Raw genomic sequence first — 27,528 nt, 5'->3', positions numbered from 1 at the left:
CTACGCTATCTACTTCCACAGATGCACGCCTAGCCTTTAGTGCAACGGACGGGAAGTTCACGTTCCACTCTACCACGATGTCGAGCGCGAGAAACAAAAAAAAAACGATGAGAATCGGTGTATGGGCCCCACCACCAAGTTCAACCGAACTTGCCTAATCTGAGACCGCAGTCTCGAGGTCTGCTTCAAGGAGAGTTCCCTCTTCTGAAGGGATAATTGAAGATTTATCTGAGTGTATACCATGAAAGTCTTCAGGGTAAACGAAGAGGTATAAAGAGGGGCGTATAAGTGAAGAAGAACCCGAGGCACCCAAAATCTGTAACGATTGGAGCGAATTGATTGTCGATCTATACACACAACACCTTCCAGATTAAACAGAGCAAAGACCGGAGATATAGACAACATATGGAAGTGAGGAGGAGGAGGGAAGTCACAAGGGAATCATCTATATATGGGGACCAAGACGGATGGATGATTGAGAAACCAAAACAACAAGAAAAGTGTTATGCGTGTCCTGACTCTTCTTCTTCTTCTTCTCCGTGAGTTAAGTGCAACGTGTAAAGTATCTCTACCTTGTTTCTTATCGGTTCCAAGTACGAGCGGGTGCCTTACGATGTGTTACGCCTTCATGGCACCACCACATGATCCCAACCTTTTCGACTCCTGACTGCCCCTAGGCACTGTACACCATTGTACTCCCAAGTTGATTGGTCTTTCTCTCAAACACCCATATCCTTTTCCTCTCTTCCTATACTCAGGACTGGTGCCAGAACAAGATCCAGATTACTTGTCTCGAAGTATCTCTTTGTCAAGTCTTGAACGATTGAGCAGGAGTCTGTCAGTAAGGACAGAGCTCACCAAATGTATGTTAACATTCATCACTCCTCCTGTATTCGTCAAATGTTCGGTGTGAAACCATCGAAAATGGAAGATCTTGATCAGTTGGGTATTTGTGGGGCGTTGCCCTTGAAAGTGGCGGATGTTTACGTGTATACATTCCATGCACCGAGATAGGCCATGATATCATATCAACAAACCTACAAACGTACTTCTTCACATGCGTCACTTAGGTCAGTGCCTATATTCCCTTGATCGTCTCCATCATCACACAAAAGGATATGGCACAATTGGCAATCGCAAAACAAGGCAAGGAAGGAGGGTTTGTTCAGGTATCTTATTTCCCTGGCGAAGTCAGGAATATCCCGACGTTGCTGCTTTGTAAAGGGGTTACAAAAAACAATTATAATCCCAAGCAACAATCCGTCCGCCATTTCCCCTTTTCGCAAGTCTTAATGCAAATGTGCTATGACCATAGTTGACGCCAAAGTGAACCCATCCATTTCCGCAACCCAGTGTTTGTTTGAGCTTGCAAGCACATTGAAAAAAGACCCCGCCCAAACCCAGCGTCCTTTACCAGCGAATGGTAGTATCGTCCTCGGCGAAATGGAACTCCGCCACAGGAGCAACCTCAGGCTCGTCGAAAGACACAGGCACCTCGTTCGAAGGCGAAACCTCATTTGACCCGACCTTGAGGTTATCCTACTCCTCAGCGGCAGGGGCAGCGGCCTCCTCCTCACCGGCCTGCTCCTCCTGGCGGGCAGCCTCAGCGGCAGCCTGGACCTGAGCGGCCTTAGCGCCGTAGTCCTGGCTGATGGGCTGGGTAACGGGCTGCTCCTCCTTGGGCTCGATGATGGTGACGGCGTCAGGGAGAGACTTCTGGGGGCCGGACTTGCCCTCGGGGTCAGAGCCGCGCATGATCTTAACCTTGATACCGAGGACACCCTGGCGAAGGAGAACGTGGCGAGTGGCAGAGTCGATGAAGTCCTTAGCGGGCTGGCCGGAGTGGATCATGAAGCCATCGGTGAACTTCATGGACTTGGCGCGAGCAGCGCGGAGCTTGCCGGAAACGACGACCTCGCAACCCTTGGCACCGGACTCCATGATGAAGCGGAGGACACCATAGCAGGCACGACGGACGGCAAGACCGTTGAGAAGCTTGTAGCGGAGGGACTCGCACTGAGCGACGGCGGAGAGACCGCGGTTCTGGACCTTGGCGGCGTAGAGGGAGACAGAGTTCTCGGGGAACTTGAAGCGCTTCTGGATGAGCGAGGTGAGCTCACGGATGCGGCGGCCCTGCTCGCCGAGAACCTCCTGGGTGTGGGTGGCGCGGATGATGATGTCGGTGACGGTCGGGGTAACGCGGACCTCGACACCGGAGTAGCCCTCCTCAGCGAGCTCGCGCTGGAAGAACTCGTTCAGCTCGGCGTAGAAAACGCCATCAGCGACGAACTTTCTGCGCTTGGAACTGTAGACAGAAAGAGAAGCAGTCAGCATCAACGCCGCTTGTGTTATTTTCCAAGCCACCACTTTCTAAATCCCACGCCGTCGGCTGAATCTGCTGCAACAAGCGGGCAGCATATCTCCCCGGCTTCGTGACTGAACGCCTCGTTTTGCATTTGCACCCCCACAGCAGCAGCAGATCGCACCGACGTGTAGACAGTCGTGAAGACGTGTAGTAGACATGTAGGAGGCTTCCATGCTCTTGGTTTGCTCTGGTTGCTTACATCTGGGTGCCGGGAACAGCCATTTTTGCGATTTGGCTATGAAGGTCCTGAGGGCTTCAATTGTGCTGCTGAGGAGGATGGAGTGGGATACCTTCTCGCGGTGTTCACCGGACTTTTCAAAAAGATGGGGGGGAAATTCGACCGGCACAGCTACTTTTTTTGCGAATTCCTTGGTGGGCTGCCCTCTACCGCTTCTGAGTGGCTGGCCGAGTAGGGTTAACAGCCGCCACGGCTCATCCCGGCTGGCAAGCGGCTGGCAATCCGCACCCCGTCTGCGCGCCCGACGCTGGGAGCCGCCAAGCGCAACCCAAAAAGGGAGATACGTACAGATCTCACATGTGGGGTTGAGGTGCTTCCTTGCGCTTCCCGTCTCCGTCCAGGCCCAGCCTTGCGCCCAGACCACCTCGTGCACTTCCTTTTGATTGTCAGTCGTTGCTGGCTCGGGCAATTTTTGACACCGGCAGGCACCATGAACGTTCCGTCCTCAGTCGGGTTCGGGGTGGCGCTGATAGTGGGGTGCCCATCGACGTCAATCGTCGCTTCCCCGGTTCCAGAGCGCGTTGCACTCCAGATGCTGACTTTCTGCTTGTTCGCAAATCGCAGTCACTATTCACATACCCTTGGATCCGGACGGCAGGAGGATTAGCAGCAGAGGTTCTGTAACTTACAAAGCTATCAGTCCCTGTCGCTTCAAATACCTGTCCTCCAAATCGATCCCACGTGGACCTCGGGGATAATCTCTTGAAATCCCAACAAGTTCCGCGTGAATCACTTATCGTTGACCGGCACCAGTGACTGCGCGGCGGAGTTCCTCCTTTTCGTTTATATCAGGACACATGTTCCTAATTGGTACATTTTCTGTTTCCCAGTCCTGCATTCTGGCACTATTGTACAACTACGATACATCTTAAGCGAAGCAGATTCTACTATTCTCCCCGTTCCTCTCGCCGCAACCGCATTTGTCAACACGTCTTGCGCTCCTGTCCGGACACATTGGGTCTCGGACGTCCGGTCTCCTACCTCGGCTGCACAGCGCCTCATAGTGCCGGGGTAGTTAGTATTGCCTCCCAACATCACGATGGCGGCGCCTCACCTCAAGCACGTATGCTCTCCATCATCTACCTTTCCAACTACGTCTCGTCTTCTTTACTGAACCGAATACCAGACTTTCGCAAACATCCATGCCTTGCGAGGCGGAAAGCCGGAGCTCGGCGACCTTGCGCTCAGTGACTACCATCTCGTTTTCCGCTTCCCCCCCGAGTCTTTGACTGCCGCAGATCCGAGTCTGAAAAAGAGTGTGAAGCAAGTGTGGTTTGCCTTCCACATTATTTCACAGTGCACCTTACGGCCCACGCCCCCTTCTAGTGGCGTTCCTTCCTCGATACGTATTCGGTTCAGAGATTTTACATATGTTAGCTTCAACTTCGCAGGCGACAAGGAAGCCCGGGAGGCATTCGAGTTCATCAAGTCCAGAACATGCAAGCTAGGAAGCGTCGATAAGCTGCTGGCCTTCAGCTACCGACCTCCGCCAAACTCACCCGAAAGCAAAATCAACGGTTGGGACCTATACGATGTCAGAGCCGAGTTCCGCCGGCAAGGGATAAGCGAAAAGTCACGCGAACTGGGATGGAGGATCTCTACGATCAACAAGGACTACTCCTTCTCCCCGACCTATCCGGCCTTGCTTATTGTGCCATCCAAAATATCCGACGCAACGCTGAAATATGCTGCGAGTTACCGGTCGCGGCAGCGAATACCAACTCTCACCTACCGCCATCCCGTCAACAACTGTACCATTACACGGTGCTCGCAACCACTCCCCGGCATATCGTTCAAACGCAACATTCAGGATGAATCTCTAGTCAGCGCGTGCTTTTCAGCTTCGACGGAGTTTGCAGGCAGCACCTCTCTCGACATGCCAGTTGAAAGCCCGCCCCCGAGTACGGCTGACCTAATGATAGAGAGCGAGAACGCGGATGGTTCCATGTCGGATATTCAGAAGGCGGAGGATGAGCTTACTGTTGGTGGCACTATACTTTACGACGGAAAGACTGGCAAGAGACTGATATATGGAGCCCAGCAACAAAACCTGATCGTCGACGCTCGACCAGTGATTAACTCCTACGCGATGCAGGCAATAGGATACGGCACCGAAAACATGGAGCACTACAAATTCGCCAAGAAAGAATACCTGAACATAGACAACATTCACGTCATGCGAGAGTCGTTAGAAAAGGTTATCAGCGCCATCAAGGACGCCGATGTGTCACCTTTCCCACCGAACAAAGAACTCTTGGCCAAGAGTAAATGGCTGAAGCACATAAGCGGTATCTTGTCCGGATCAGCCTTGATTGCACAAAGAGTAGGTATCCAGCACTCCAATGTTCTCATTCACTGTTCCGATGGATGGGATCGCACAAGCCAGCTCAGTGCCCTTTCTCAGCTGATGCTTGATCCCTATTATCGCACTCTCGAAGGCTTCATTGTGTTGGTTGAGAAGGATTGGCTGTCTTTTGGACACATGTTTCACCTTCGGTCAGGGCATCTAAGTCATGAGGACTGGTTTACAGTGGACGGCGATGCACTTGCAGGGACCGCCGTGAAGCCAGGGGAAAATGATGGTCGGGCAGACCATTTCGAGAACGCCATAGCCGGCGCGAAGCGATTTTGGAGCAAGAAAACGGCCGGCGGGAAGGAAGCCGTTACTGATGCGGATGGGACGCCTATCGAGACCGGCGTGGAACCTGCTGTTGCCGAGAATATGGCAACAAGACCCAAGGATATCTCGCCTGTCTTCCACCAGTTCCTCGACGCCACCTACCAGCTCCTCAGGCAACACCCGACTCGCTTCGAGTTTAACGAACGATTTCTGCGCCGCTTATACTACCATGTGTATTCTTGTCAGTACGGTACCTTTTTGTTTAACAACGAGCGCCAGCGCCACGAAGCACGGCTACAAGAACGTACAAGAAGCGTGTGGGCCTACTTTCTGAGCCGGCGCTCGGAGTTCACGAACGAGCAGTACGATGCCACAGTTGATGATCACGTCCGGGGCCGTGAGCGCATACTATTCCCTCGCTGCGACGACGTGCGGTGGTGGCACCAACTCTTCAACCGGACGGATGATGAGATGAATGGCGATCTAAATGCCTTGGCCGCAACAGCAGAGCGTGTTGCTGCGTATCAGCAAGCTTCATCGTCATCAGAGCTTTCAAGGCCTGTCGATGCGGGTACGATTGATGTGAACAGCAACCCATCATCGTCCGGCGCCCCATCGCGGACATCGGTAAGCCCCACCCGGAGCCCGCAGCCGCCGGGCTTGGCAGCTACCGCGGCCGGAGGGTCCGTGCTTGCAGGCGTGGAGTCGGCCCACGAGATTCTGACGCCCGGGACTAGAAGTCCGGCGCCACCAAACCGAAATGTCGCCGCTGGAGATCCCACGGGCACTTTTGCAGCTCTTCAGGAGAGGGTGTCCGGATTGTCGCTTGGAAAGGCTATGTTTGGCGGCGGCACCGGTGGGAGCACAGGGCGAAGTTCGATTGGAGGATCTGGCTCTGATTCCGGGCGGAATTCGCAAAACGAACTGGTGGAGCAGGAGATGAAGAGTATGAGTTAGATGAGTGGTGAAGACTGATGGAGAAGGAGTAGAATAATATGTGGGCAGTTGGTTCCCGTCATGAGAAGAGCACGTTGGAACAGCATGTTCCCTGAGGAAGCAAGGTTAGCGATGCTTTAGTTGCAGTAATGCCTGACTTTATAAGAGAGCAAAATATGAACAGCATACATTCCCAAACCGGTGTTCACATGTGATAATGTTGTAGTGAGTCAGAATTGGAATACGTGATGTTGTAACAACTCACCTTAGGCTGTAACAAGGCAGTTAGTCGGTGTTAAACATTCTCCCCTTCTTGCATCTTGATTGCAGTTGCCATTCTACCGGAGCTGTACCACGTCCTATTTATCTCAGTCTCCCAACCCTACCTCATGACGAAAGGTAACTTGAACAGAAAGAGCGGCTTACGTCGCGAATTGGAAGCGAAAGAAGTTGTTCATCGATAGAGGTACCTACCTAACTCTCGTGGTGCAGCAGGCAAGTAAGTGGTGCCCGGTGCGCCTTGAGGGACCACCCCTACGACGGGAACGGGCGGCTACGTCCCAAGCTGAAATGGCGAGTGGCCTGTGCTCCTTCTCACCCTTGTCCGCCCGGCCCCCGTCATGAACTGGACCCAGCTTTGCGCGTCAGGTCAATTTGTGTCGAAGACCGGGTCCAGCTGTGTCCCGCCGTTGGTTAGGTGACCTTAAGTGCTGCCCTGCTGCCCTGGCTGCTGCGTTGCTGCTCCTCCTTATTGCGGCCCTGCGGGGACCACCAAGCTCGCTCCGATCTCCACCTCTAGGTGTACCTAGTGTAGGTGAGTCCTCCCCCCGAACAGGAACCACCGTCAACCCTCCATCAAGCAACCCTTACCTATTATCAAGCAAAACCGTCCAGTATCATTCTTTGCCTGCTTGCTGCCCGCCGTGTCGTGGCGCCGTGTGCGAAACTACCTACCTTACTGCTGAGAGATCGCATCCAATTCCGATTTCGACCCGACGAAGCGTCACTCTTGCTTTTTCTTTTTCAACCAAGCAACCAAAACCAACCTAAACACAAGAAACCTACCTAGCTGCCCGCCCAAGCAACACAGTTACCAAGTTGCGCACACGCACGCATCCACTTTCCTCTCTCTACTACAATCACAGTCATTGGTACCGCCGCCGCACAGCGTCGCCCGACCGGCTACCAGTCCAGTCCACACCCCCCCGTCTATTGCATCACGCCCGCAAGCGAACATCCGTACCAAGTCAACCAGTTTGTCCAAATCCGCCTCGCTCGCCGACTGTATACTTCCCCGCGATCTTCCGCGTCCACTTCACAAATCGCCCACAATGGCCGACGCGACGAACGCGAACGACGAGCTCTTCCCCATCGCCGTGCTAATCGACGAATTGAAGGTATGATGGCGGTGACCCGGACGGCCAGAACCCCTGACTATCCCTTCTTGTCTAGTTGATGGGCTGTAAATCCTGATTGACTTTGGGCAGCACGACGAGGTCGTCCTCCGATTAAACGCCATCCACCGTCTCTCGACTATCGCCCTTGCTTTGGGTCCCGAGCGCACTCGCGAGGAGCTGATTCCCTTTCTCGATGGTTAGCCAACCCTTCGACCCAGCTTCAGCCTAGCAAAGCCACCTGCGCCGGCCTCCGGCTACACAGCCGCTGGGACTCTTGGATACGGCTGCTGACACTTCTGAATGTAGAATCGGTTGAAGATGAAGATGAGGTCCTCGTTGCCCTGAGTGAAGAGCTTGGTAACTTTGTCGAGTACGTGGGGGGCCCCGCATGGGGACATGTCCTTCTTTCCCCCCTTGAGAACCTCGCTGCTATCGAGGAGCCCGTGGTGCGAGACAAGGTACGGATACGTGACCATTTCCTGGCTTCTTGTCATGCGATCCGCATGTGTACTGACAAACGTTTTAGGCTGTCGAATCATTGAACAAGATCTGCACTCAACTCTCTTCGCAGCAAGTTGAAGAATACTTTATCCCTCTTACGATTCGCCTCTCCAAGGCCGACTGGTTTACGTCCAAGGTTTCCGCATGCGGCCTGTATACAACCCCCTACTCGAAAGTTTCGCCGCCTATTCAAGAACAATTGCGCCAGCAGTTTGGACAGCTCGTCCACGATGAGACCCCCATGGTGCGCCGTCAGGCCGCCACCAACATGGCCAAGTTCGTGAAGGAGATGCCGGCTGCCATCGTTATCGAGGAAATGATACCCATGTTCCAACACCTCGCCCAGGACGACCAGGATAGCGTCAGACTCCTTACAGTTGAGATTTTGATCTCCATTGCGGAGGTTGTGCCCAAAGAGCAACAGGCCAGCCACACCGTGCTCCTCACATCGCTACGCAGCTTGATAGAGGACAAGAGTTGGAGGGTCCGCTATATGATCGCCGACAGATTTGAGAAGGTTCGTGGTCGCGCTAAGCGCTTGGCCTCCCCTCATATCGCTTCTTGGATGACTAACAGCACATACAGATTGCGAAGGCGGTTGATGATGAGGTTGTGTCCAGAGATCTTGTTCCTGCATTCGTAAAACTCCTGAAAGATAACGAGGCTGAGGTGCGGACTGCCATCGCCGGCCAGATCCCTGGCTTCTGTGCTTTGGTTGACCGCAACGTTCTCCTGAATGACATCATGGGAAGTGTTGAGGATCTCGTCTCGGATAGCTCCCAGCATGTCAGAGCTGCCCTTGGCACACAAATCAGCGGCCTCGCTCCTATCTTGGGCAAGCAAGAGTACGTTCCCGCAGTCAGATACGGTCATTTGACGCGTATGCTAATTATTGTACAAGGACTATTGATCATCTTCTGCCCATGTTCCTTCAGATGCTCAAGGACGAGTTCCCAGAGGTTCGCCTTCACATCATCAGCAAACTGGAGCTTGTGAACCAAGTTATCGGCATCGACCTCCTTTCTCAGTCTCTCCTTCCGGCCATTGTACAGCTAGCCGAAGATAAGCAGTGGCGTGTACGCTTGGCTATTATCGACTACATCCCGCTTCTTGCCAGCCAGCTGGGCGTCAAGTTTTTCGACGAGAAGCTCAGCCAGCTTTGCATGGGCTGGCTCGGAGATACTGTTTTCTCCATTCGTGAGGCCGCTACTCAAAACCTAAGGAAGCTGACCGAGGTGTTTGGTGTTGAATGGGCAAGCGAGGCTATTATTCCCAAGGTTATGGCTATGGGTGCCCACCCCAACTACCTTTACCGGATGACCACTTGCTTTGCTATCACGGTAAGAGACTCAATGGCGTACGAAACACAGTGAAGTTTCTGTCTGACTAATGTTTACAGACCCTGGCTACCGTTGTCAGTCTGGATGTGATTGCTAAGTCCATCCTTCCGATGCTGGAAAAGCTCACAGCCGATTCGATCCCCAATATTCGCTTTAACGTCGCAAAGACATATGGCATCATTATCGGTGTTCTGCGTCGTCTGCCCGACGAGGGCACCATCTATACGCTAGAAAAGGAGGGCAAGCCTGCCACCCCGTCGCCCAAGGGTCAGGAGCTCATCCAGCAGCGCATCATGTCGTGCTTGGAGAAGTTGCAAAAGGATGATGATGTGGATGTGCGGTACTTTGCGACGACTGCTGCGGCTCAAGCAACTGGTCCTCTTATGGGAGCTGCCACTGAGGCAGGAAATCCTGTTCCTAGCGGTGGGGAGCCCATGAACACATCTCCATAGACAACGGATTTTGAGACGGAAGAACATAGGAAAGCAGAGAGTCCCACCTAATGAAGAAAGTTTTTGTTACCACCAATGAATGAGCCGACAGAGCAGCGTTAGGACTATGATAAACAAATGGCCAGTTTTTCTTCCTTAGACTTGTCGTAGTCACTCGGGCATTGTACCATCACCGTTGTTCATACATTACAGATTCAGGAACATGGTTTTGCACTTTTCTTGTTGACATCTTCACTTTTTCTGTGGTAAAATTATTGTACGCTACACGATGGCGGAGGTTCTATTGCCTTCTGTTCGTGAGTATATACTTAAATAATTGGGCATGGTTGGCTGGCTATGTGCCCATCAGAGGATAGAGTGGAAGGGAATATATGGGCTCCAGCAACTACGACCCGAGATGCCTGTAGGAGCAGGCATGCCAATATGAGAAATATTGGTACAAGAGATAATAATAATCAGCGATCACAGATAAAGTGAGCACACAGACGGACATCACGTAACAATCCGTAATTCGTGGACGTCGTAGAAACCCCGATGCGAAGTCATTTGTAGTCTTTCCAAATATGTGCATCAAGACGTGGTACTCCATCAACCAGACATCCTTCCCGCACATGGTTTTTGAGCATTTCACAAATCGCCTCTTGAACCCATTACATATTATCCTCGCCCGTTTTCTCCGCAACTTGGCCACCACACCTCTCAACCCCTTAAATATCCCTTTTCTGAAAACAAAGCGTGCTGATCGTCTGCCCCTTGACACCCCCAAAACTAAAACTAGGGTACTCAATCCTACCTACCTGCCTCAGGCCCAACTTTTTCTTCTCCGTACCGTCATAAACCTCGGCAAAGTCCGTCTCGAACCACCCCTTCAGCTCCTCCTCGGTCCAGTTGCAGCTGGTCACTAGGAAAAACCCACCGGGGCGCAACAGCTGAAGTACGCGCGCGCCGTAGTTCTCGCAGATTCGCCGGCCTCGAGAGTCTCGCGAGTCGGAGAGCGAGACGGCGTCGAAGGTGCCTTTGTCTAGGACTAGGTCCCAGCCGGCGTTTTTGTCTCCTTCTAGGGGTTGTTGGGAAGATGGGGGGCGGGCTTGGACAGTGGAAAAGTCGCCGTTGAGGACGTCCCAGACTTTGAACTCGATTCCCACGTCCGCTTCTTCTTCTTCTTCTTCTTCTTCTTCTTCTTCTTCTTCTTCTTCTTCTTCTTCTTCTTCTTCTTCTTCTTCTTCTTCTTCTTCTTCTTCTTCTTCTTCTTCTTCTTCATCTTCTTCATCTTGTTCTTGTTGTGTGCCCTCCTCTTTTGCTGGTGACTGTTTTTCCCCTTCTCCCTCCTCAACCTCAGGCACATCCTCTCCCAAAACCCTCGTCCTCAGCACCCTCCTTGCCAACTCCACGCTCTGCTCCGAGTAATCCACACCGCACAGCCTTCCCTCCCAACCGTCATCGTGCAGCGCGAACAGCAGGCTGCCATTACCACACCCCAAGTCCATAATCGCCGCATCGTCTCGCGAAAAGATACCGGAAAAGAGCTCGTGTTCTTGCTCGTCGAGGAACTGCACAATCTTGTTCTCGGCGTCCGAGTCGTCGAACCAGACCGTTCCTTCGTCGGAGGGGTTGGAGGCGTGGTTGGAGATTTCGCGTGTGTAGAGGGCGTCCCAGCTGGAGAGGGGAGGAAGGGAGAGGTTAGTTAGGACAGGGAATCGGAGGTTGGACGGAGGTTTGGTGCTGGTACTGAAAGGATTGGTTGGTAAAGGGAAGGGGAGGAACTCACTACTCCTTCGTGCCCAACTTGGAGGGTTCCAGGTGAGCGGGCTTCTCACCACCCGCCGTCGTGGTGACGGGCGTCGTGTTATCGGCGGACATTGTTGGTGGCTTCGAATTTCGTAATCGAAGGAGCCAATTGAAGATATCTAAGGTTTCGCGCGACAAGAGCTTGGACTCGTTCCACTCGTGGTATTCCTCTTCTTGTGAAATTTAAGTTGCTCGTTCCGAAGCCAAATCTTTCTTCCAGCACTGCTCCTCGCGATGCGGCAGAAAGCGCGGAAAGTTGCGATTTGGGGGATGGAGGGGTAACCCCACCTTAAACGGAAGGCGGTGAAGGCTGTATAAGTTATGCATCGATAAAGTGTTAGGTACTATGTACTTCGACATGAATCCCTCAGACACACACAAGTATAACAGGTACTGTAGATCGGGATGTCCCATCCCAGAGAGCTTAGAAGAGAATTAGAAGAGAATTGACTATGCCGTGGTTCATTGCCCTTGAAGAAATGCGAACCCCCCCAGCAACCCCATGTTATATTAGATAAATCCCCAAAATGTGAAGTCTAGCATCATAAGCAGGTCACATAAATCCATTCCCGATTTTCATTTGCATCTGCATGCCATTGCCCGCAACGGGGCTATGACTGCCCTTTCAAACCGAGTTCACTCATCCGTCTGCTCAAGTCATCCCTGTTCCACTTTCACAGCTTGAGAAACATTCAGGAGAACGGGTTCTCAACAACTTGTCTCTCTCCGTGCACACATAGTGCCGTATATGCGTCCCTACTTATGGCCAATTACGAGTAGATAGAAGATTTAAAGGAATGAGAAAAGCGCGGAAATCATCGACACGTCAAGGCCTCAAATAGTCCAGACTGGCGCTTTAATCAGAACATGGCGACCCCTAACTTCCACACCAAAAGACCCGGCAAAGCGAACCCTTCCAGCATCCTTGGATTGTGAAGCCGCCCCAGATTGTGCTGTCGGCAGCGTCGAATTGTCAGCAATACTTCCCTTCCGGCTACCGGGTGGACCGCTGGCGCTGCTCCCGCCTATGGTGTGATGAATGGTGTTTAACATACCGGATCTGGCCTTGTCGCCGCGGCGCTCCTTGGAGGACTCCTTGGCTCCGTCACCTGCGGTCCCTTCCTCGCTGGCATCGGACGGGCGCGACTCCAGGGGTGGTAATGGCGTCTTTTCGACTTCCATGAGGTTGGTCTGAATTGGCTGCTCTGGCAACGGATAGATGATGGCAACATCGCGGCTCTCAAGGGGCAGGTTGCTGGCAATCCCTACCGCCAACTCCACAATCATGCCTACACTTCCGTCGACTCCAACGGGCGCAGGTTCCGTAAGGTGCTGGAAAAGGTGAGCGGTCAGATTGCTAGTGGCGCGCCGGGTGAAATTAGTCTTATGATCGTCAGCCTCGGCGCTCCTGAGAACGTCCTGAAGTCCTTCCAGTGTGGTCATTCTCCAGCTGACAACCTTGCTGGTCAGCGCATCGTATTCTTCCTGGCTGTTCAACGTGTAACTAAAGTGTCTGATGTTCTGCTCAATCGTCCTAAGCTGTTTGCTTAGCTCAGCTTCCAGGCCGGGGTGAAAGCAGCGATTGAAGATCTCATCTACCACCCAACGAGTTATGACTGCGCGACCGACGGCGGTCATTTCTTGTTTGCCCGTCTTCAGCGCATTGGCGGTCACGTATGGGTCCAACCACTTTGGTAATGTTTTCCATTCCTTCCTGATATTGAAGGCAAGGTTTGTGATGGCACCCTGCAAGCGATTAAACCGCGTCGTGTACTCGCTGTCGTCCAACGATGTTCGGCTTTGCGATATGCGCTGGTTGGCGATTGCATTTTGGAGCTGCTCAACTTGGTTGCCCAGCTGTTCGATTTCTTTCTTGCCGTCAAAGTACAGTCTCTTGACGTTCTTGTACTTCGTCACTGCGTCATAGAAATCGCCTGGTTAGTTTGCAATTCACGAGGCAGAACGGGGACCGGGGGTTCTACACACGCAGCTCTTTCAATGTCTTTTCTTGGTCCTCCGCAGCACGTTCGGACGCCGGCTGGGGGCTGTTACGCCCTTGGACTTCTCCCGATCCATCGAAGCCTTGTCTGTCTCCCTGGCGATGGCTGCTAGAGCTTTGACCGCCTGCGTTGGAGGATTGAGACAAGTTGTTCATGCTGGGCTGTTGACTTTGGCGATAGCTTGGCGGGGGGCCAGGGGGTGGTTGTACCTCGCGAATCCCGGTCGCCTTATCGGTGGTATCCTGGGACCGGCGTCCGCCGGGTTGTGGGGCCATGACTTGCTGTTGCGGGGTCTTGCCTTGGGATTGGGCTGCAGCCTGCGCGGGGAGTGGATTCTGACGCAGGGGAATATCCTGGGATTGGGGCGTGTAACTGCTCTCGTCGGAAGCCTGTAGAGACGATTGAACGTTTGTCGCTAAGCGCTGGTCCGAATCGATGGTTGGCGATTCGCGCGAAAGCTGCGATACCGTCTCAGGATTCTGATGCTGAGGATTGCCAAGATGGCCCGAGATTGCAGAATGTGTGCTCGCCTGGTATTGCACTTGCGACGAGGTCTGGTATGGGTCCTGGGTGGTCACCTGCTGGTGCTGTTGCTGGTGCTGTTGTTGCAGTGCGGCCTCAAACCCAGCCTGATTGAATTGTTGTTGCTGGAGATCTGGAGGGATCTTAACCTGCAGTTGCGAATGGGCTTGCTGTTGATGGTACCCGCTTTCCCCAACTGAATAAGGCGAGACGTCTTTCTCAGGAGGGACCGGTCGAATAGTGGGGTTGTATTGGTCTTGCGGGTTCTGGAGATGCAGGTCTCTTTCTTGTCCCGCAACAAGATACGAGTCTCGATACTCTGCCGTTTGGAGAGGCGAAGGCTGCGATGAAGGATATTGGGCTTGCCAGTCGGGAGGATGGCCAAGCGAAACCTGAGATACACCTGTGCGGATGGCGGGAGGAGGAGGCGGCTGGCTTATACGCTTTGACGATCTGCGAACAATACCTGAAGGATCGCTCCACGAACTTTGTCCAGATTGAGAATCTTGGTTACGATGCGAGGACGAGCCACTCAATATGTTTTTGATCAGTCTGCGCGTGGACTGCTTTGTCTTGGGCGGGGGTGGGGGCGGCTGCTGGTTTGCAACAAACGCTTGGCCTTGTCCCTGGCCGGAGAATGGGGAATTATGGATGGAAGCTGTGTCTGGTAGATTATCAACCGAGTTTGATCCAAGACTTGACTGCGCCTGCTGTTGAATTTGAAGATGGTGGTGCTGTTGAGGCGTGGCCGGAGAGGGTTGCTGTTGTTGTTGTTGCTGCTGCTGCTGCTGCTGTTGGGCCTGGGTTGGTGAAATTTGGGGGAAGTGATGGGAGTGCGACCGGGCCACTTGATCTGCGAAGTCGTGGTCTCTCTGGCGAGACTCAACGACACCAGTTACCGTGTTAGAATGTTGCAATTGTGGAACAGGATCAGAGGGATGAGAGGGGCCGCTGGCAGAATTGTTGTAAATATTCACCAAGCGCGACGGCTGCGACTGTGAGGCCTGTACGAGGTTCAGTCTTCCGGCGCCGTTATCGATCTGAAAAGATTCGTTGGAGCCAGAGCTGAAGGCCGAGTTTGGCAAGGCTGAAGGGGGGTTTGCAGCGCCCGGGCCCAGGCTCGCGCCTGATTGAACGGAGGATGTTGCCTGCGAAGGGTCTTCAGCAATCGATGACCCCAACAGGTTGTGTTGAGATCGGTTGTGCTTAGAAGACCGATAGAACGGCATTATCGGGGGAGTCGAGATGAAAGGAAAAAAGAGAGGGCGGTGTTGTGCTGGCGACGATCAAAGAGCCGGACCCCGTTACCTGGACAGAAAACGTGGGCTGCCGGATGCGCGGGGGGTGGTGGTGGCGGTGGTGGTGATGGTGTGTGGTGACAGAGGCAGTGTCTTCCTCCTCTCTGCTGTTGCGCTGCTGGGTTCCAGTAATAGATCTGATAGCAGCAGATAACCCCAGACGGGTGCTGACAGGCCTTGGATTTAAGCGGGTAAGCTGGGATGGATGGAACCAGGCTTGGTCTGAAAGAAGCACCGTTGACGACAAACTGAACTGGTTCTGTTATTCCCAGAGCGCTTTCACTTGTACTGGGTCGTCAGATAGCCTGAATTGTTTGAGAGATCCCCTCCGGGTGGGCGTGAGGGACAGTGCTGGCCTCACAGGGACGCAGATGCACTGCGTACGTACGGGTAGGGGGATGATAGAAGCCCACGACACAAAAAACGCATGTAAAACCACAAGCGTCCGATTCCACGCACACAGATGACAGCAGCAGAAGCAGTACGGCAACCAACCGCAGCGAACACTCTACTCTTGTTGGAACGAAACGGGAATGGGGAGTGGCGTCCTCCGCGAGGTAACGTCAAGATCGCCGTGTCCGGGTCTCCAACGCCCTACGAGGACGGAGCAGGGTATGCGAAGAGGTAGGTAGTAGGAATAGTGGTAATGCAACGTGAGGAGACAGCGAGAAGCCCTGGCGCCTTGACATTCAAATGTTGGCTTGCACAAGATCACAATGGGACACTGTGACGGGGTTTCAGTCTCCCAGAGGGGTTCTCTTGGTGCGCACAGCTAGCTGTTTGGAGCTCACCAAAAGCTCCGAGTTTGATGTCAGAGCTTGGAGCGGGCAGCTGTGGAGCAAGGGACGGGGCACAAAAAGGAATGAGATGAAAAGGGTTCAAGGTTCATCGGTTCCAGGCACCTAAAATTCCAAGGATCCGCAACACGGCAGGCCGTTGGTGCTGAATGGCCTCCACCCCCCGCAAGGTGCAGCTGGGCGGATCCAACGGATCGGACGAAAGCAGGGGACGGGGGGCCATCAAAATGCCACTTTCTGCCACCCTGGGCCATCCTAGGGTCTCCTCGCGGGGCTGTGTTCCGCATGCTGAAGCCCTCTTTCCGACTCCTTCGATATTATCAAGCGATTGGATGTGGGTAACATCACATTCGCAGGCCAAGGTTATCAAGGCGCCATGACAGTTCAGCTTGCTGATCGAAGGCTGGGCAGAACAATGTCGGAAGAGCCGACTGATATCGATGCCGTGAGTATGGGCATTGGATGCAGGACGGAGATTACCATTGAACTTTGTGTTGGAAACAAAGGCGGAGACGGGAACGGACCTTGAGCCTAAATCTATTTGAGATTCCAAAGACGTGAAGAGCGTATGTACATAGATCCGTAGATAGGCTGGGCCGTTCAAGCCGCACAGCCTTGGCTTTGTCTAAACTAACCTCCATACCCCAGAGCCTTCTCAATACATCCGCCACTGCGGTGTTCATATCGTACTTCGATTGCCTTGACAAGGACCTGACTTTTCTCACGGCAACCGAGCCGGCTGTGGTGGATAAGAACAAAGTTGCAAAACATGGTCAATGGACGGTGGAATACATAGTGCGCCATGAAACACTATCAGGATAGAGTAACATCGAGGTGGGAGCGGCGGATGAATGCGGCCATGTTTTAGGGACTTGATGATCTTCTAACCCCCCAATAGAGAAACTTTATTGTTCTCGGGATATTCAAATGAATACATTGATGGGAGCAGCACCATGGTGATTTGCAACCTAACGACGTGCCCTCCATTGAAAGCTGTGAACTTTGCTTTACATAAGTACGAGGATTACCATTAAAGAAGCCGAGTTTTAAGATGTTGGAGCTCGCTTGGCAACTGATCTGCGATGTACAGAAATGGTGATGTGGTACCAAGATGAGCTTTTGACGGATTGAATGCACAGATCAGGTCCTTGCCTGGTCAAGCCCAACGGGGCCGATGGGTGTCAATTGGAAGTACACCACAAATGTAGTGTCCCAACCATGACTCCCGGTCCTTCGGGGCCGATGATATTTTTAGCAACAACTAGCGGGCACCTTGACGCTCGCTCGGTGATACCCGGGTCGTTGCACTGCCCTCTCGGTGGCCAAAGCCTCCAAAACTGAAAAGAGCTGTACTATGCAATAAAGCTCTTGCAGCTCACAAAGTCGCAAGTAAACCCTGTCCATCTCACATGCTGTTGCAAATGAACTGTTGATATGGAGATAATGTCAATATGCAACTAGAACGAGCTGAGGACCAGATAGAAATCAGATGTTTGCTGGCATTAGACTCACGCTGCACTCTTCATCCGTCACGCGAACCGATTTTCTAAATGACACCTACGTGGGTGGCTTGAATATCTACCGATCCCTTGTGTAGGCTATTCATACCATAAAGCTCCTGAAGGTTAGAGTTCAGTAATTCAGGATGAACCGGGGAGTTAAGGGATTTTTGGGGGTGAAAGTCCGTTGCAGCCACAGCGGAATGGACGTCGTCCAAGTATGTGACGGCATCTCTTTTCTCGTCCCTTTGGCTGTTTTCCAAACCTCAGCTGTTCTTCAAACGTTCAAACAGCTTCAGCTCCGGCAAGATACAGATAGGCGGAGGAATACGGTCGTAGTGGATATGTTGCATGAACAGTGTGCGCGTGTTCCGACGGGGGTGTCCATGTTCGCTGGAGAGGTTGTAAATCAGGCCTATAATCGAACTTCCTCGACAAATTGACAGAATGCGCGTACCGGCTCATGAGATTGCATTGTAGCTGTCTAGCAAATCGAATCAGTACGGGCTTACTTTGTGCCCCTTGAAGCGATTAAAATTCCATTCCGTCATTATTCAGTTCTATATGTACAGGTCCCTGTTTGACCTTCATCACGGACTGGTACCGTGGTACATTTTCACACTCGACGTCAATCCGACTGCGGCTGGCTCGCTCTCCTTTATTGAAGGGGGTAGGAGGTCTGGGGGAGGGACTCGAGGTGTTTACGGTTGTGTTCATTTGCCTGCAATATCACGACATTAGTTGTGAGTCCGTACCCAGACTATCACAGCCTGTTGTAAACTTACGAAAGGAAGTCCACAGTAGTTGCAGGTGGCAATCTCAGGCTTGTCGGTGTTGATGTAAATCTTGGGGTGACCAGCAGGGCCACCACCGCCATCGCATGCCACGATACGCTCATGCACCCACTTGACAGGCTGCTTGTGGATAAGCTCTATGGCGGCCCATGGTTGAGGCTGTAATTTGCAACTGGAGTTAGCAAAAGACCCAAACGTTGATGTATCCTGTCTTGTCCGGAATCTTGGGTGCGAATTGCGATTGCGTAAATGTTCGTTCCTGGACGCAGGCCGTAGCTCACCTGGAGATCAAAGTTAGTCTGCTCGAAACGGGGGCCGGTCATGGCCTCGGAGCGGGGCTTCTGACTCCGGGACCAGACCTCCGCGCGGTTGGGAGCCTGCTTCACGACGGCGGCCGGTCCTGTCGGCGTAACTTCGACAGTCTTCTGTTCACTCTTCTCAGGCGCCGGAACGGTCGACGACGAATACAATTGATGGCCAGAAGTGGTGAATGAGCGCGCGCATTGGCGCGACAGCTGATGGGCCACCCGCAATCTTGAAGGGTACATGGTGGATGTTCGGTGGAGGAGGTTGTGGATGGAGACGGGAGTGTCTCGAGTCAGTCGCTGCGGGCACCGGCCGAGAGCTGGACCAGGTACGTATGATGAAGTTGAGCTTCCCCAGTGGGTCAATGCTGTTGTCGGCAGCTGAGATGGATTATCGGGATGGGGGTGTGCGGCTCAAAGCTAAGGTTGGATCCTTTGGCTCGTGCACAGACTCCGACTCGAGCTGGCATTCAAAGTGGGGCTCAAATGGCCGTAGGTCCCTGGGCTGTGGAACTAGGTAGTCTAGGGAGTACCATAGTCCCACCTTGACGACTTCGAATTGGAATTTTTGTCTCTTGTCAAATGTCAACCATTTTTCTTGGGACGTGCGACATCATCACAACGACCACGCGCTAAATCTTTATCGCTGTGCCAACTCCTCCTCGCATTACCGGGCGCCGATTAAGGAGTGGCTCAAACTATTGATTCAAATTACAAGACCATTGACGATAACATCTTCCAGTCGTTAACGCTACCGCGCGCCTATTCAACGTACTCACGATGGCTCCCACGAACCTGCCAACCATGGCGGCGCCACAGACGCAAAAGACTATGTCTTCTCGCTTGATGACGATGAAGTTCATGCAGAGAGCTGCTGCTACTGCTGCTACTGCGTCACCAACCGAGAAGCCCAGCACCCCGAAGACAGAGGACGAGGGTCCCTCCAAGCGCCGGAAGCATTCCCATACATCGAAAACGAGCACACCCAATCCGGAGGCCGACCAGGCATTGTTTGACCAAAAGGCCATCCAGGCCGCGCTGGAAGAAGAAGAGAAGAAGCGACAAGCTGCCATTGAAAAGCGTGCTGCAGAACTTGGTGACTCCCATTGGGTCTTACCTGGTGCTTCCCTCGCCCCGAAGGCCGGGGCTCGCCCAGTGCTGAATGTTGTTCAAGTTGGATTTGCGCAGATTGATTACTCAGGCAATATGAGTGATGACGATGACGCTCCTGCCGCTGTTCCCACCGCCGCCCGCTTCCGCCAATTCAACATGAAGAAAAAGGCATGTTTGTTTATAGAGCAGCATTCTTTGGTTCCACGCGCTAACGTGACTATGTAGGGGGAGAAGAAGAAGAACGAAGACGGCGACAGCGATGATGACGACGAGAGTGATAGTAATAGTGATAGCTCAGGCTCAGACTCCGATGACGACCGCTCTGAGGGTGAAGCATCTTCCGACTCCAACAAGCAGGCAGATCGAGGCCAACAAAAGGGTGTTAATCCCAGGGGACAGAAGCGGGCAAGGCCGGGATCCTCGTTCTCTGACAAGAGAAGCGAGGAGCGCAAGAAGGCAGCACAGTTTGCGCTTGGCCGACGGAAGAGGGAGGTGAATCCCAACCGTCCTGCCACGATATCTGGATCGGGTGGCCAGCCACAAGGCGTTCACCGGCAGGCTTTCACCGGCGCCTGCCACACATGTGGACAGAACGGTCATCGAGCTGCTGACTGCCCCCGCAAGTCGCGGAAGTAGTGTTGATGGTTCGGCATCCATTTTAGTCCCGATCGTGTGTTCCGCTGTTCTAAAATTGGCCGCAGTGCTTATAAGCTTCACGATCATAGGTCATTGTTTTCCCTGCTGGGGAGAGGCTCAAGCATCTATGAGTGCCATGGTGCCTACGGAGGACCGGGATATATGTGCCCATGTCGTCCACGCCAGTGTAGAGCTAAAGTTTTTAACTCGTGCTGCAAACGGGGTATCTCGATGTCCTCCGTTGTTAACCGTCGCTTGTTCTGGTGGTGCAAGGACTAGAGTGTACATCTGGTACGGCATCGCGCAACATGCGGTCTTCGGTCTCTTTAGACATTTTAAGGCCTTCGATGTGATGGATCGCATCGTAAATCCTCAGAGATATAGGCATATGGCCTGTTTACTGATGGGCCGTTAGAGGGGGTGGAAGTGTGATGAGTTTGCATGCTGTCAGGCAGCTTAAGGGGTATGGAACTGTTCTCTTGGACCCGATCCCCGCGGCGCCGAGGTACACTTACCCGCCGTCGCCTTCTAGGCCGGTCACTGTTGAAGCTCATATCCAGCCAAGACTTTCAATAGATGATGACTTGTTGATAACAAACATGGGTGTCATCTTCTGCTAGGGCTGGGGAAGAACAGGTTGCATGCAGACTAGATTGCTTTTACCGCCGAACCGCAAGGAACATCAATACCCAAAATCACAAGCAACCGCAATATTGGCTTTTGACGGGTGACATCCGTCCCGTGTTGGTTTTCATCAGTACCATCCCGGACAAACTGATCATGGCGGCTGAAGGTCTCGGGAGCAACCACGCAGCTCAAGGCAGTCTATTAGTCCTACTTCACCTCATATGATCTCTTCCGCTACAACATAGTCTTGCACCTAAGCGGAAGCACAGCCCACAGGGTAGTGGAATTGCTCAGTCTTTGTCACATGGCTTCTATTATCCAGGTGGCCGTGTCATAGACTGGTGAAATGCGATGACATATACGATAACTAGACTAGACTTACAACCTAGACATAGTACTAGTATCCGGCGTTTCTGTGTTAGGTCTACCGCTGTTACGCGCTTGTGCTATATTCCGCATAATGCGTGTGTGACTTTGGCAGTTTGCGATTTGTTTGTGGTTTGATAAGGCATATAGAATGTAAAGAGAGCTGGAAAAGGTAAGAGTAGGACTATGGCAACCTTCTGAGTAACATCTCAACTGCTCTCGTCCACTTACTATATACAAACTGACCATGTTTGATGATACTACAGGCATGTAAGACAGGTTGTCAACAGCATGTTTTTTCCTCTTGGCAGAGCAATCATTTCTCTTTTCGAGGACTATGATTAATCAAGTTAATGTAGGAGCATCAGTGTCCAAACGGAACAGATCCAACTGAGCGACGCAAATAGCCAGTGAGACCATAGCGAGGTTTACAATGAGAAAAAAAAAGATTACACGTAAGAATCAAAGGACAACGACAACAATGCCCATTGATGATTCAGCTGCAAGACAGTCCCGTAGTGAAAGAGTTGCGAGGAATTATCACTCTGGCAGTTGACGTGTGTGACAAAGTGTCTGCTCGGATCTCACTCTACATCTATTTCTTGAGATGTGCGGCTCTCCCGTCACATATTACGAAATTTCGAAATGTGACGTGTGGGTTGAAAGTGATAAGGTAGTGCAAGAGGAGGGAACACTTCATTGTGCGTCCTGGAGTTGCCCCTGATGGCTTTTATAGGGTCGATAGTAGGGTGCGTTGCATATATCTTAATGAGGTGTCAACCAGTATCCAGGACTATTGGAACTCCGAACATACTTTTCATCTCATAATGTAAATTCGATCCATTCAGGACTTTGCGCTCTCATCATCTGATAGGCACTCCTCAAGTTAATGTCAGTGAACAACTCCTAACGAGTTGACCGGACGGTGGGCTGGCGGGGTTCGTGGGTCCCAAGGAGCCAAGGTAACTGTGACAAACATGCATGCCAACCAGAAAGGGTATTTTCACTCTCTATCTACTGACCAACTCTCACTCTGGCTGTTCTCTCAAGGATACCCAAGAGATCGTTACCAGAAGATGTTAAGGCTCTCTGCTCCGTTCAGCAAGGTATCCTGTTACCCATATATGATCTCTCAGCTGAGGACGATCGGACCATCCGTAAGCTGAATCTGCAACCTGGATAACTGTACATACATTGATCACAGCTCTGCAATTGCCGCTGCTCAAGCCTTGGACCGGAGTACTACCATGTAAACGTGTCGCTGAATGCTACAGCTCCTTACCGCATGCGGAAAACTTGAAGCTATAGGGTGAAACCTCAATGGTCGACGTGATCAAGTGGCACCCAGTGAGCCAGGGAGGGCTACGTAGAGGTACCCGTAGCTCGGGAAGTTATGTCGCGAAGCTGCCCCTCATCCAAAACATTCCCTCAAGAAAACCAGAAGTAATACGTCGTCTTACTTTCCACTCTAGGCAGCCTTTCTTCTTGAACTGGTAGCTATGATACATACGAACACAAGGAGAGGTCATCGTGGGCTTTCGGTTCCCGTCCGGTGCTTCATAATTGTACATTTAGTTCGTGAATCATTTCCCCAGGCGCTGTGACGTACCGTCTGTTCCGTTCCTTCCCCACCGGGCGCTGGCTTGTTCGTCATCACCCCAACCTCTCTAGCGTACCGTAAGGCCATCGAGGTTCCCGCAGACTACGGATAAGATCCTCACGGAAAAAGCAGATGCGCGTTTGAACAGCGTTCACCTTCTCTGATTCGACCCACGACCCAGTCACCCAGCGAGTCGACCGCAACGAGAGACTTCACGGTAGAATCAGGTATAAAGAGTCGGCAATCACTTCCACTTGGATGTCTACGTCTCGTCTCCTCACTTCTCCGGCTCTTCTGAATCCGCGAAACCGGCAACCACGACACGGACCTGGTAACATCCCGTATTCCCTCAACCAGTGCCACCGCAACCTCACACGTCTCCCCGCGTCGGCGCACAGCCGAAACAGACTTCAAAGACCAGAGTGCCGTCCTACCGGAAGTGTCACCGCCAGCCCGGATTTGCTGGCACCCAAATTGCCGGTAACCTTGCCTAGCTCTGGTGCTGTGTCCACACCCGTCGCACAGACGCTGACACCATTCTGGACCCGCCCCCGGAGTAGCAGGACCCTAGAGCTACGGACCCCTGGGACAGCCGCCTCCACGGCCCTTGACCTACCGCCACCAACGCCAACGCCGCCCCTCTCTTCTACGCCGCCCTACTATCGCCTCCCTGTCGTCAGCCGCTTCCTGTCAGTACTTGCTGGGCCCGCTGTATTTCAGACCCAGCTTGAATATCTGTCTTCTCCTCCACTTTACAACACCCAACGCCTTTCCGGATCATCGATTCTTCACTCCTTGGACCGGCGTCATTACTCTGTCATGTCCACCTCACCTCAAGATACGCCCAGCAAGGGCTCACCCGCTGTTGAGCGGGTCACCGATCAGCTGGAGAAACCTTCTCTTGATGATCGCAGCTACCGGGTCATCCGTCTCCCCAATAAGCTTGAGGCTCTCTTGGTGCATGATCCCACGACGGACAAGGCCAGTGCTGCCTTGGACGTGAATGTTGGAAGCTTCAGTGATGAAGATGACATGCCCGGCATGGCCCATGCTGTCGAGCATGTGAGTTTCCGCGCCTTGTTCACACGTGAAGGGAAATTTTTTTGAGATTTTTTTACTGACCCTGGTGATCATGATTCTAGCTCCTGTTCATGGGTACCAAGAAGTATCCGGTCGAGAATGACTACAGCCAGTATTTGTCGACAAATTCTGGTAGCTCTAATGCCTTCACTGCAGCAACTCACACCAACTATTACTTCGAGGTGTCTGCCAAACCCAGCAATGATGAGGAGCTTTCGGCTACCAATCCCTCGCCCCTTTACGGTGCTCTGGATCGTTTTGCTCAGTTCTTCGTTGCGCCGCTCTTTCTAGCCAACACCCTTGACAGGGAGCTTCGGGCTGTGGACTCCGAAAACAAAAAGAACCTACAGAACGATACGTGGCGACTTCACCAACTAGACAAGTCCATCTCGAACCCCAAGCATCCGTACTGCCATTTCTCTACTGGAAACCTGGAAACGCTCAAGGTGTTGCCTGAGTCCAAGGGCGTCAATGTTCGTGAAAAGTTCATTGAGTTTTATCAGAAGCATTACTCGGCCAACCGCATGAAGCTGTGCGTGCTCGGAAGAGAATCACTTGACGTTCTTGAAGGCTGGGTTGCCGAGTTGTTCTCAGACGTAGAGAACAAAGATCTGCCACCCAATGAGTGGACGGATGAAGCTCCTCTTACGCCGGAGCAACTCGGAGTCGTGACCTTTGCCAAACCCGTAATGGATTCACGAGAACTCAACATTACCTTCCCCTTCTTAGATGAGCATCTCTTGTTCGAAGAGCTTCCAAGTCGTTACCTCAGCCACTTACTTGGCCATGAGGGCCCGGGCAGCATTATGGCTCATATCAAGTCAAAAGGTTGGGCTAATGGTCTTAGCGCTGGTGCGTGGACTGTTTGCCCTGGCTCTCCTGGCATGTTTGATATTCAGATCAAGTTGACACAAGAAGTATGTCCTCCTTATCTCCTGATTATACTTTAAATTGCTGACCAAAATGCAAAGGGGCTTAAAAACTACGAAGAGGTCGCCAAAGTGGTGTTCCAATACATCGCCTTGCTTAAAGAAACGGGACCCCAGGAATGGATCCACAACGAGCAAAAGATTATGGGAGACATTGATTTCAAGTTCAAGCAGAAGACTCAGGCTTCCAGCTTCGCAAGCAAGACAGCCGGAGTCATGCAACGGCCACTGCCCAGAGAATGGCTCTTGAGCGGAACTAGCAAGTTGCGCAAGTATGATGCCAACCTCATCCGCAAGGGCCTTGATTGCTTGCGGCCTGACAATTTCCGCATGTCCATCGTCTCGCGGGAGGTGCCTGGGAAATGGGAGCACAAGGAAAAGTGGTACGGGACTGAGTATTCCGTGTCCAAGATTCCTAGCGAACTTATGGAGGAAATCAAGAAGGCCGCCACCATCTCCGATCAAGAACGGATCCCTGAGCTTCATCTCCCGCACAAAAACCAGTTTATTCCTACAAAGCTGGAAGTTGAAAGGAAGGAGGTTAAGGAGCCAGCTTTGGCGCCGCGGATTGTGCGCAACGATGACCTAGTACGCACTTGGTATAAGAAGGACGACACGTTTTGGGTGCCCAAAGCGAATTTGATTGTCAGCCTGAAGAGCCCTTTGATCCACGCGTCTGCTGAGAGCATTGTCAAGGCGAGGCTCTTCACCGACCACGTCAAGGATGCCTTGGAAGAGTTTTCGTACGATGCCGACCTTGCTGGCTTGTCCTACCTCGTATCACTCGACAGTCGTGGATTGTTCGTTGAGGTATCTGGGTACAACGACAAGCTTCCACTCCTCCTGGAACGCGTTCTGACTACGATGCGGGATCTCGAGGTCCGAGACGACAGATTTGATATCATCAAAGAACGTCTGACCAGAGCTTACCGTAACTGGGAGCTTCAGGTCCCATGGTATCAGGTTGGCGGCTTCACGGAATGGCTCACTGCAGAGCATGACCACACAATCGAGGAGCTCGCGGCTGAGCTACCACACATCACCTCGGATCACGTCCGGCAGTTCCGGAAAGCCCTTCTTGCTCAGCTGCACATGGAGGTTTACATCCACGGAAATCTCTACAAGGAGGACGCTCTGAAGTTAACGGATATGGTCGAGTCTACTCTTAAGCCGAGGGTGTTGCCGCGTTCTCAGTGGCCGATCCTGCGATCCTTGGTGCTCCCACCCGGGTCCAACTACGTCTGGAAGAAGATGCTCAAGGACCCCGCCAACGTGAACAACTGCATTGAATACTTCCTCTATGTCGGTGACAAAAACGACTCTCTTATCCGTGCCAAGACACTGCTTTTGGCCCAGATTCTCCAAGAGCCATGCTTCGATCAACTCAGGACCAAGGAGCAACTAGGCTACGTGGTGTTCTCTGGAGTGCGTGCCACTTCCACAAGCTACGGATTTCGATTCCTCATCCAGAGCGAGAAGACAGCCCCTTACTTGGAGAACAGGATTGAGCTGTTCTTGGAAAGGATGGCGAAGTGGATCGAAGAGATGGACCCTAGGCAATTTGAGGCTCACAAGCGCAGCTTGATCGTGAAGCGCCTCGAGAAGCCCAAGTTTTTGGACCAGGAAACCAACAAGCAATGGAGTCAGATCCATAGCGAGTACTATGATTTTGAGATCTGTAAGTACATAACATCTGAGATTGCCCTTACTACCTTGAGTCTATACTGACCTTTCCCCTTAGCCCAACGCGATGCTGCTCACGTCAAACCTCTTACTAAGGAGGAACTGATCGAGTTCTTCGAGTATTACATCCACCCCTCGTCGCCTAGCAGGGCCAAGCTCGCTATCTACTTGGAGGCTCAGGCAAAGAGCGACGTGACGACTGCCCAGATAACCGAACTCGTCAAGACACTGGAACTTGATGCTACTACCTCGGCCAAAACCGCCACCGACCTCCAAGCGAGACTGAGCGCGGCTGATCACGACGAGGAGAAGGAGATTGCTGGTCTTAAGGAGTATCTTGGCAGCCTCAGTGTTACCGAGAGCAATATGGATGCTGCCACCGAGACATGGAGGAAACTCCATGCTGAAAAGGTCAGCGGGGTGGTCAAGGATGCGCCACCGCCGTCATCAAACGGCACGAAGCCTATCCTCATTGAGGATGTGCGCAGCTACAAGGCTGGATTGCCAGTCAGCGCTGCTGCTAGGCCGGTGAAGGACCTGAGCGAGTACGAGGAGTTGGATTCCAAGCTCTAAGTGAAAGCCTCAAACAGTGCAGGATAACGATTTCCGTATCAAATGTTGCTTTCGGAATTTCTGTTAGAA

At 52.5% G+C, this 27,528-nt stretch overlaps 9 protein-coding genes across 9 annotated transcripts; 5 read left to right on the top strand and 4 right to left on the bottom strand.

The window, feature by feature from the left end:
* Positions 1-824: 824 nt before the first annotated feature.
* On the bottom strand, positions 825-2,690 carry NEUTE1DRAFT_122479 (cytoplasmic ribosomal protein subunit S3; the record flags this gene model as incomplete). The annotated part of the gene is made up of 2 exons (XM_009852950.1): positions 825-2,305; positions 2,565-2,690. The coding sequence occupies 2 exons, from the start codon at positions 2,585-2,587 to the stop codon at positions 1,540-1,542; spliced, it is 789 nt and encodes a 262-aa protein (XP_009851252.1).
* Positions 2,691-3,636: 946 nt separating this feature from the next.
* Positions 3,637-6,307, top strand: NEUTE1DRAFT_82509 (uncharacterized protein; the record flags this gene model as incomplete). The annotated part of the gene is made up of 2 exons (XM_009852949.1): positions 3,637-3,666; positions 3,730-6,307. 2 exons carry the CDS (start codon positions 3,643-3,645, stop codon positions 6,178-6,180), a joined length of 2,475 nt encoding a protein of 824 aa, XP_009851251.1.
* A 927-nt stretch (positions 6,308-7,234) lies between these two features.
* Positions 7,235-10,062, top strand: NEUTE1DRAFT_117101 (protein phosphatase PP2A regulatory subunit A; the record flags this gene model as incomplete). The annotated part of the gene is made up of 7 exons (XM_009852948.1): positions 7,235-7,556; positions 7,647-7,752; positions 7,863-8,014; positions 8,083-8,574; positions 8,643-8,902; positions 8,959-9,397; positions 9,457-10,062. 7 exons carry the CDS (start codon positions 7,491-7,493, stop codon positions 9,847-9,849), a joined length of 1,908 nt encoding a protein of 635 aa, XP_009851250.1.
* A 309-nt stretch (positions 10,063-10,371) lies between these two features.
* On the bottom strand, positions 10,372-11,709 carry NEUTE1DRAFT_82502 (uncharacterized protein; the record flags this gene model as incomplete). The annotated part of the gene is made up of 3 exons (XM_009852947.1): positions 10,372-10,982; positions 11,184-11,505; positions 11,618-11,709. The coding sequence occupies 3 exons, from the start codon at positions 11,707-11,709 to the stop codon at positions 10,557-10,559; spliced, it is 840 nt and encodes a 279-aa protein (XP_009851249.1).
* A 762-nt stretch (positions 11,710-12,471) lies between these two features.
* On the bottom strand, positions 12,472-15,388 carry NEUTE1DRAFT_41277 (uncharacterized protein; the record flags this gene model as incomplete). Its single annotated transcript, XM_009851940.1, has 2 exons — positions 12,472-13,571; positions 13,624-15,388. 2 exons carry the CDS (start codon positions 15,386-15,388, stop codon positions 12,472-12,474), a joined length of 2,865 nt encoding a protein of 954 aa, XP_009850242.1.
* A 1,093-nt stretch (positions 15,389-16,481) lies between these two features.
* NEUTE1DRAFT_122474 (uncharacterized protein) lies at positions 16,482-17,076 on the top strand (the record flags this gene model as incomplete). The annotated part of the gene is made up of 3 exons (XM_009852946.1): positions 16,482-16,592; positions 16,643-16,699; positions 16,903-17,076. The coding sequence occupies 3 exons, from the start codon at positions 16,482-16,484 to the stop codon at positions 17,074-17,076; spliced, it is 342 nt and encodes a 113-aa protein (XP_009851248.1).
* A 1,132-nt stretch (positions 17,077-18,208) lies between these two features.
* Positions 18,209-19,212, bottom strand: NEUTE1DRAFT_63814 (NADH:ubiquinone oxidoreductase 18.4kD subunit; the record flags this gene model as incomplete). Its single annotated transcript, XM_009852945.1, has 3 exons — positions 18,209-18,474; positions 18,539-18,706; positions 18,829-19,212. The coding sequence occupies 3 exons, from the start codon at positions 19,093-19,095 to the stop codon at positions 18,412-18,414; spliced, it is 498 nt and encodes a 165-aa protein (XP_009851247.1).
* Positions 19,213-19,632: 420 nt separating this feature from the next.
* On the top strand, positions 19,633-20,601 carry NEUTE1DRAFT_101062 (uncharacterized protein; the record flags this gene model as incomplete). Its single annotated transcript, XM_009852944.1, has 2 exons — positions 19,633-20,178; positions 20,239-20,601. The coding sequence occupies 2 exons, from the start codon at positions 19,633-19,635 to the stop codon at positions 20,599-20,601; spliced, it is 909 nt and encodes a 302-aa protein (XP_009851246.1).
* A 3,412-nt stretch (positions 20,602-24,013) lies between these two features.
* NEUTE1DRAFT_82494 (uncharacterized protein) lies at positions 24,014-27,513 on the top strand (the record flags this gene model as incomplete). Its single annotated transcript, XM_009852943.1, has 4 exons — positions 24,014-24,256; positions 24,337-25,191; positions 25,246-26,881; positions 26,945-27,513. The coding sequence occupies 4 exons, from the start codon at positions 24,014-24,016 to the stop codon at positions 27,457-27,459; spliced, it is 3,249 nt and encodes a 1,082-aa protein (XP_009851245.1).
* Positions 27,514-27,528: the final 15 nt, after the last annotated feature.

Source organism: Neurospora tetrasperma (assembly GCF_000213175.1).
Source record: "Neurospora tetrasperma FGSC 2508 unplaced genomic scaffold NEUTE1scaffold_3, whole genome shotgun sequence".
NCBI lineage: Eukaryota > Fungi > Ascomycota > Sordariomycetes > Sordariales > Sordariaceae > Neurospora > Neurospora tetrasperma.
This window is presented reverse-complemented; position numbering and strand designations above follow the sequence as displayed.